Below are 8,761 nucleotides of genomic sequence, written 5' to 3' on the forward strand. Positions count from 1 at the left end.
TGAGTATTTCACAGATATGAAAATTAAATGTTCCCTGCATATTTTTTAGGCCTGAGCCAGGAATATTCCCCTTACATATACGATATTTAGCATATTTATGAAATATTTCAGCTATATTGCAATAGAATGCCTTGCGAATCCTTTTCTACTAAATGAGATATAGATAGATAGCATGCATCACGGTGCCGTCTGGAAGGCACAGACTTAGGTAGAAAAATATTTCTAGCAATTTCTTTTTCCAACTTTTATTAACTCACAGCTACTAAAGACATCCTGTACAATTATTTTAAAGGTTAAATAACCGTTCTAGCACGAAAATCCAGAGGGCGTAAAATTACAGCTATTAGATTTTGTTCCATTAGCTATAGATACTGTAGACCAGGTCCAGCTGGAACAACCTGTGCTTCCACACAAAATAAAAACTGGCATACTATTGGAACCACCGCTCATGCTTCCAGTAACATTTTGCAAATTTAAATTAGTAATTGGTATATTACTAGTTGGACTTCCTGTTGACTTTCCACCTTTGTAATCTTCTTGGACGTTAATTCCATAATGTGTAATACCTGAAAACTTATTTAGATAAAAACACAAGTCAACTAGTTACTATTTTACACATACCTGAGAATTGAATGTTTTGATAAGTAACAAGATCAATAGATCCAGTGCCAGCATCAGTATGGGTTTTAACATGAATCCCATTTCTAGAGTTCAAGACGATACTGTCGGTGAAAGTTACGTTAGTGAGTGTATTGGCACTACCATTCTTGGAGCTTTGACCTACGGATAAACTAAGTCCATGACCGCCACTGCATGTCAAGTTTTTGAAGATCATATTTGACCCTTGGTTTAGAGCTACACAGTCATCTTGATTTTTGACTTCGGTGTTTTGAACTGTAATGTCTGAGGAGCCTGAAACGTCAAATCCATCTGTATTTTTACCGCCAGCCTGAAAAGTATAAAATGTAGTAAAATTGAACATTTATTTGAAAAATGCTTACAGAATCGCCAGCAGAAACATCGATGGTCCACTTATTTAAGACAGTATTGCTTGCACCGTTAATCGAGACACACTGGATTGGGCAGTTCAGCAAATTAATATTTTCGAGTAGTGATCCTCCAGTAGTTTTAATTCTAAAGAATTTTGGTTTAGTTACTCCATTATCTCCCAGTCCATCCCAGTATTGGGCACCTAGAAATAAGAAGTTCTGATAAATAAACGCGGCAATGCAAGGCTACTTTCTTAAACAAATTTTATTATTTAAGATTTTGTCCATTTTGGTGCACAATTTTAATTGATTGTTCCGATCTATGATATCTCTGTATAATGTAAGGCCTGTTGTGATCATAAATAGGCAGGTATCATATTCATTACAAATTCATCTAAAGCTGTTATTTATTGCGGACTATGCTATAAGAGAGAGCTCCTATTGATGGTAAGGAACAATTTTGGTTGATCCCATATATTTATCTTGAATATCTTGATGGATAATTTCTTTGATTTTGTTATAATTTGAACTATATAATAATAATAATAATGCAAAATAGAAGAAATACAGACATTTAAACATTTGTCCTAAAAGTAATGCAAGGCATTGTTTAAGCCTATAAACAAGAAAAATTAATTAAATGAAGTTAAAACATCTGAGCAGCAAGAGCCACAAAAAGGGCAGTTTATCGGATGTAGGTAAAGACAAGACGAAGAGCATTTAGTGTTTTAATTGTAAAGAGTTTAGGCACTATGTCACTAAGTCAAATTTTCGAAAGTTACAAAAGAAAAATAAGAACTTAAACAACCCAGAACCCAGAAGTAACAATGCCTTTAGTGTAGTTTTTCCCACCGGAGACTACAAGAAGTCAGATTGGTATATCGACAAGGATGTTAAGTGCCAGCAGTCCATGTCCAACAAAGGAGATAGTAGTGGCCAACGATCAAAATATTTCAGTGTTGTCTTGTGGAGATATCAATATCACTACAGTAGTTGGGAGTAAACAGTGTGGCATTGTTGTCAAGATCGCTTTGTGTGTGCCAGATTTAACCACAAACCTTTTTTCAGTAAGTCAGCTGGTCAATAATGGTAATAAAGTAAATTTTAACCCTAGCGGTTGCCAGATTTTTAATAAAAATGCAGAACTGGCTGGTGAACCTGATTTACAGAATAGTGTTCATAAATTAAATACAATGACAGAAAATTGTTTTAGCAGACAGCAGGACAGTGACAGCAGACACTTGTCACAAGAAGCTTGGTCATTTAAACAGTACAGACCTTACCAAGATAAGAAATGGTGCTGTCGAAGGTTTGGAGTGTGCTGAGAAGGTGGACATTGGTACGTTCAATTGTACTACTTTTTGTGAACGTAAACAGCATAGATTACTTTTCATAAAAAAAAGAAAAGGGCAGAGCATGTATTGGACTTTGTACACTGTGATTTATGTGGTCCTGTGAAAACAACTGTTGATATTGTAACAGAAATTCACTTTGTAGCAGCCTAGTGGCACCATCTGTGTATTTTTTAGGAAGATTATTGAATCCTGTGATTTATATTTCTTGTATTATTTTTGACAGATGGGTGACGTTGACAGATTAAAGTTAATATAGATACGATTAGTAAACGACACTGTTGTTTAGATAAAACAGCAGTTTGTGTCATCGTAGAACGTGTACGTGCATCTTATCGTAAACGAAAATGCCCGTGAACTATCTGAACAGTGTACTAAAACTTGTTGACGAGAAAATTTCAATGAATGGTCGTTTGCAGCCGAGAATGTGTTTGTTCTGGAATAATGGAATGCATCGACGGTAGCGAATTGGATACCACATTGATTGCAAAAGCAAAAGCGAAGTCAGTCCTAACAGTTGATCCAGCTCTCTATCCTCATGTAAATGACTCGAACACGGCCCAGGAAGTGTAGACAAGCTTAAAAAACCTATATGATGACAATGGCTTTATGCGAAAAATAGGTCTATTGTGGACGTTAATTTTAGCAAGATTGGAAAATTATGATTCCTACATTAATCAGGTAGTTGAGCCGTCGCAGAAGCTAAGGAGGACAGGTTTCAAGATTGATGAGGAATGGGTAGGTTCAGTTTCATTAGCAAGACTTCCTGAGAAATATGGTCCCATGATTATGGCAGTGGAACATTCAGGAATAAACATCACCACAGATTCCATAAAAACAAAACTGTAGCCGAAGTGGTGAAGGAAATAGTGGTGCTTTCGACGTCAGCGAAAGATGGCGCTAGTATTTGTACTTACAAAGAAAAGTTGTCAACTGAAGATTATCCTAGGAGTGGTTCAAGTTCCAATAATAATGTAAATATAAATAATGACAAAAATGACATGAGTAATGTGATTTGTTTTATATGCAATAAAAAAAGTCATTACATGTCTAAATTTCCACATCATAGATCCGACAGTGGGTTTAGTGCAGTATTTACCACTGGACAGTTTAGTCACATGGACTGGTACATCGATAGGGGTGCTAGTATTCATTTAACGGCTAAGAAAGATTATGAGAACTAGAAAATGAAAGAAGTTTAGATTTTTTAGACATTATTGTGGCAAATTAAAAACGGTTGTGGCAGACAAGCAGCATAAGATAATGTTGGCAGGTGTACAGTTTGTTCCAGAATTGACAACCAATCTAATATCTGTGGGTCGACTAATCAGCAATGGAAATAAGGTATACTTTCATAAAAATGGATGTAATATTTTTAATTCCTGTGGTAATTTAGTGGCAACTGCTACTTTAAGCAATAATGTATGTAAGCTAGATATTCATAAAAGTTTAGGTTTAATTTTTATTGTAAGTTGTGAAATCTAGCATGGCATATTAGGCCATATAAATAATACTTATCTTAATCCAACTACTAGATTAGTTGATGGTATTGATTATAAAGGTCAGGCAAAAATATCAAATTGTATAGTTTGCTGTCAAGGAAAGCAAGCTCGTTTACCTTTTCCACAACAGGGCAGTCGTGCAGACAGTGTTTTACTAATCATCCACAGTGACTTAAATGGACCAATGGACAACAACGTCACTAGGGGGCGCTAGATACTTTGTAACATTCATTGATGTTTATAGCCGGATGTGTATCATATACTTTGTAAAGGCTAAGGATGAAATGTTTGGCAAATTTAAAGAGTTTAAACATTTGGTAGAGTATTATCAGAATAAAAGGATAAAAATACTGAGATCAGACAATGGTGGTGAATATATAGGCAAGGAGTTTTCCCAATTCCTAAGGAAAGCCGGCATCATTCATCAAACCTCAAATCCTCATACCCCTCAACAAAATGCTTTAGCTAAACGATTCAACAGAACTATTGTTGAAGGATCCAAGTGTCTAATGTTTGATGGAGGTGTTAGTAAGATTTTTGTGGGTTGAGGCTTATAACACGGCTTGTTACCTCAAAAATCGTTCTGTATGTGCAGGTATTTCAAGAACTCCTCATGAAATTTGGCTGAAATTTGGCATGATAACCAAATCTTAATCATTCACGAGTTTATGGTAGTATAGTAATGGTTCATGTTCGCTAGGCAAAGAGAACCAAATGGGATCACAAGGCAGTGAAACATCTACTTGTAGGTTATTGTGACACAACAAAAAAGTAGAATAAAAATAGTAGTAGTAAAAATACCTATTTTAACCCATGCACTAGAAAAATCCTCACTAGTTAATATGTGTACATTATAAAAAATGTTACATGTGAAGGTGAAAATGGAAGTGCAGCAGAGATTACTGATTTAGTGAGGGTGATTGCAGATGAATCATGAATGCCAAAACGGATGAACTTGTTGAGGGGCTTTCTGATCTTTCTATATGTAAAAATACCACTCGAGAGACCGAAAACTCTGATAGTGACTAGTGAGTATATTCCTGTTTTTGAAGAGGTTCTATCCAATGCAGATGGATTACCAAGATGGACAGAAAGAGCCCATAAACCAAAATTATTTGATGAATTTGTCTCATATATGTGTGCAGGCAGCTGGACAAGCAGTGTTTCAGACAGTTCTGATGTACCTGGAACTGTAGCAGAGGCGTTATCCAGACATGTCGAACAGAGGTGGAGGCAGGCCAAGTTGGAAGAAATGAGGCCGTTTGAAGAAAATGAGTCATAGAAGCTTGTAGATCAGCCAGAACAGAATACCACAACAGTGCAGTGTAAATGGGTATTTAAGGTGAAAAGTTATGGAGAAGTAAAAAGTAATTATAGAGCAAGATTAGTGGCAAAACGTTTTTCTCAGCTTGAGGGTGTTGATTATAATGAAACCTTTGCGCTAGTGGTGCAACATTCAACTTTTAGAATTTTAGTTGCTTTAGTTAAAACGGTTAAAACAGTTAAAACGGCTTTTCTCAATGGTGTATTGAAGGAAAATGTATACATGACACAACCAGATGATTTTGTATTAAAATATCAAAAAAATAAGGTTTTTAAATTGAAAAAGGCCATATATGGATTAAAACAAGCAAGTAGAGCTTGGAACGAAAGTGTTTATATATAAAGAAAGGAGATAATGGGTTACTTACTAAGTAATAGCTCTGTATGTCGATGATTTCTTTGTATTTTCAAATGACTCAAATGAAGTCGTATTTCTGAAAAATCGTTTAGGTTCAAATTTTAAAATCAATGATCTTGGGGAAACGAAAAAATTTTTAGGGCCCAAAATAACTAGAAATTATAACAAGAATATTATAACAATTGATCAAAAGGAATATATAAACGAAATATTGAAGCATTTTGGTATGATAAACTGTAAAGCAGTGTCTTCTCCTTTAGATGATCGTATCAGTTTGAGTAATGTTAAAGGCGAGTCCTGTAATCCAAGTTTACCATGGTAGTCTGATGTATTTGGCAGTCATGACTCGTCCAGACCTTGCTTATGCTGTAAGCTTACTCAGTCAATACAATAATTGTTATGCAGGGTGGCAAGCAGCCAAAAGATTATTAAGGTACTTAAAGGGTAGTTTAGATTTTTCATTGAAATTTGTTAGAGATGACTCTAATTTAGTTGAGTTTGCAGATGCAGACTGGGGATCAGATAAGCCGGACCGAAAGTTCTACACAAGTTATCTTTTTAAACTCTCAGGGGGCAGTCATGTCATGAAAAAGTTGTAAACAGAGAACTGTGTTTACTACAGAGGCTTAATACATGTCTTTTAGTTGACGAAAACAAAGAAAAATACAAAGTCACGGTCTCACAACATGCAATAAAAGTATCATTTATGTACTGTAAAGTGTGTGGATGGCTTCTAAAGGCCTGATGATGCTCTAACGAGCGAAACACATGTAGCCCATTTATTACATAGTGTGAGTTGTTTTCGTCAATTTTATATATTGGCCTCTAGATGGATCTCTCTTAATGGATGAGATTTTCTCTCGTCTTTCTGACTCGTCTGATCTGACTGAAAAATTGGACTCTATAATAATCTATAATGACAAACAAAGTGCTCAAAAGTTGGTAAATAACCCAATTTTTCATGACCGATCAAAGCACATAGATAATCGATATAATTTTGTCAGGGATGTGGTTTCTAAGAAGAATATTGAAATTAAGTATTTACTAACAGATAAGATGATTGCAGACATTTTGACAAAACCATTGCAAAAAGTTAAAAATGATCATTTTCGTAAGGGATTAGGTTTACAGTCTGCTCAATTAGTTTAGTTTTTATAGTTGTGAATTTATGATAAGTGGGGGTATTGGTATTGTATCAGAAATTCACTTTGTAGCACTCTAGTGGCACCATCTGTATATTTCTTAGGAAGATTATTGGATCCTGTGATTTATATTTATTAGTAAACGACACTGTTGTTTTATTTCCTTATTCCCATCGACAGTGAGCTTTTCACAGATTTGTACCCAACTTCCACATAATAAAACATCAACAACTCCCTTGGGACGTTCCAAATATTTTTAAATCTAAAGGATGACTATTCAAAGTATGGGTTTGTTTATTTTTTGGAGACAAAGGATCAAGTGCTGGAAAATTTCTCAACTTTAGCCTGAATTAATCCCAAAAGTAGAGAAAATCCAGACAGAGAGACCTCGAGTGAGAGCAGTAGTTATGAGAACTTTCTAGAAGACACTGATAGTGATTTTGAAGTAGACAAGCCAAGTGATAAGGAGACAGGCAGTGAGGCCGAGCCAGTATACTTCATTAAGATTTTGTCCCTAGTAAATAACTTAAAAAATGGAAACGGATGAGCAACATCTAGTGTTGATGTCCCGATCGCGGAGTTTTTTAACCCTTGTTAGTAATTTATGATCGGACAATCTGTATATTGGATAAATGTATTGCAATATATATGACGGGTTTCATTCCAAAACTTACCTTGTCCATATTGACTAAAATTTTAAAATTGGCAAAAAACGTTTTATAAAGGTTATGAATTTAAATACAAGTAACTGTTATATCAATAGTATTGCTATAATAGTTATGGTAGTAATTTTAACATTTACCTAAATTCCCTTAATTATATTTTAATAAAATTGAATAAAATAAAATGGACAAGACAAGTTTTGGCATGACTGCATGCATAAAACAAGTTATAGCATAAAAAAATACAGGTTTCTTGAATTTAAGGAATCATTTTTACTTCACAAAACTTATTGATTTCACTTTTTTCAATCATTTTCCCAATACTTTTTAAGTCAATAAAAAAAATAAATGATTTGCGTTAACAGCCATTTCTGTGTTAATTTAATCCATCTCTATTTGATAAATTGCTTTCCATTTAAATTGACTTTGGTTCTCCTAGATCACTCTTGGATTATTTGACCGCGATCGACTTTCTGGAAGAATTGACTTGTTTTGCTCTTGATGGAACCCCGACAGACGTAAATATCAGAAGCAAATTACCTTGTTCTGTTATTGTTTTTAAGGAATGAAATAAGTCATGAAATTTCTTAATGTCTTGCTTTGTAAGCATTGAACAGATATTGAGTGACGTTATATTTTTAATGTAACATTTAGCACTCATTCTTTGAAACGGTCTAAAAATAAATCACGTCACAATGATCATTCTGCGTTTCTATTGCTCTCATGGACAAGACGACTTTTGAACAATCGAGGCGATGGATTAGTCAAGTTTTAAAATGATACTTGATTTTCTCATGCCTTTATTATAAGTTAAGGCGAGTTTTAGAATGGAATCCCTTATGTATTGTAATTATATAAGTTTTAAGATGTATATATCAAGGATCTTCTATTGTTTAAGAAATTAACTTACCCAACCCATCAAGTACTGATCCTGAAGCTCCTTTTACAGTGACATTGCTTCCTGAAACTTGAACTAAAGGACCGTTCCAGTTTGAGTGTGCAAAAGTAATGGTTCCTTCAAACGTTAATGTCGTACCAGCTGTTAGGTTTAAAGCCAAAGTCTTATTAGCTGGCACGGTAATACCTTGAATCACTATGTTGGAGCAACTAGATACAGCGGTACTAACTGCATCGAAACTGGTGACGGTACAAGTTTCTTTTAAAGGGGAAGCCAAAGCTACCCAAATTAGAGCAGCAGTAGATATGAAAAGCTTAAACATTTTTAATATTATTAATTATTCCTTTAGTTTTAAGGCTATATATATATATATATATATATATATATATATATAAAAAGATCTTTTAAAGAAATTGCCTATTTATCTTTTTAGATTATTATCTTTTCAAAAGAACAATGACTAGTACAATGGTTCAAGTAATATTTGCTGATGGATGATAAAATAATAATGTTTTTGAATTGGATATTCAGAAAT

At 34.3% G+C, this 8,761-nt stretch overlaps 1 protein-coding gene across 1 annotated transcript; it reads right to left on the reverse strand.

The window, feature by feature from the left end:
* Nucleotides 1–229: 229 nt before the first annotated feature.
* LOC126742035 (polygalacturonase-like) lies at nt 230–8,552 on the reverse strand. Its single transcript, XM_050448563.1, has 4 exons — nt 8,239–8,552; nt 1,002–1,192; nt 622–949; nt 230–566 (listed from the first exon to the last, which is right to left on the reverse strand). The coding sequence occupies exons 1-4, from the start codon at nt 8,546–8,548 to the stop codon at nt 307–309; spliced, it is 1,089 nt and encodes a 362-aa protein (XP_050304520.1). The 5' UTR covers nt 8,549–8,552; the 3' UTR covers nt 230–306.
* Between the last annotated feature and the right edge of the window lie 209 nt (nt 8,553–8,761).

This window comes from Anthonomus grandis, chromosome 11 (genome assembly GCF_022605725.1).
Source record: "Anthonomus grandis grandis chromosome 11, icAntGran1.3, whole genome shotgun sequence".
Lineage (NCBI taxonomy): Eukaryota > Metazoa > Arthropoda > Insecta > Coleoptera > Curculionidae > Anthonomus > Anthonomus grandis.

Bases quoted from the DNA above. Each gene is read 5' to 3' on its own strand.
- LOC126742035 (XM_050448563.1), bottom strand. From the start codon at position 8,548: ATGTTTAAGCTTTTCATATCTACTGCTGCTCTAATTTGGGTAGCTTTG. The intron at 1,193-8,238 runs GTAAGTTAATTT...TCTTATTTCTAG, and splicing joins ATCAGTACTTGATGGGTTGG to GTGCCCAATACTGGGATGGA. The intron at 567-621 runs GTATGTGTAAAA...ATAAGTTTTCAG, and splicing joins TCAAAACATTCAATTCTCAG to GTATTACACATTATGGAATT.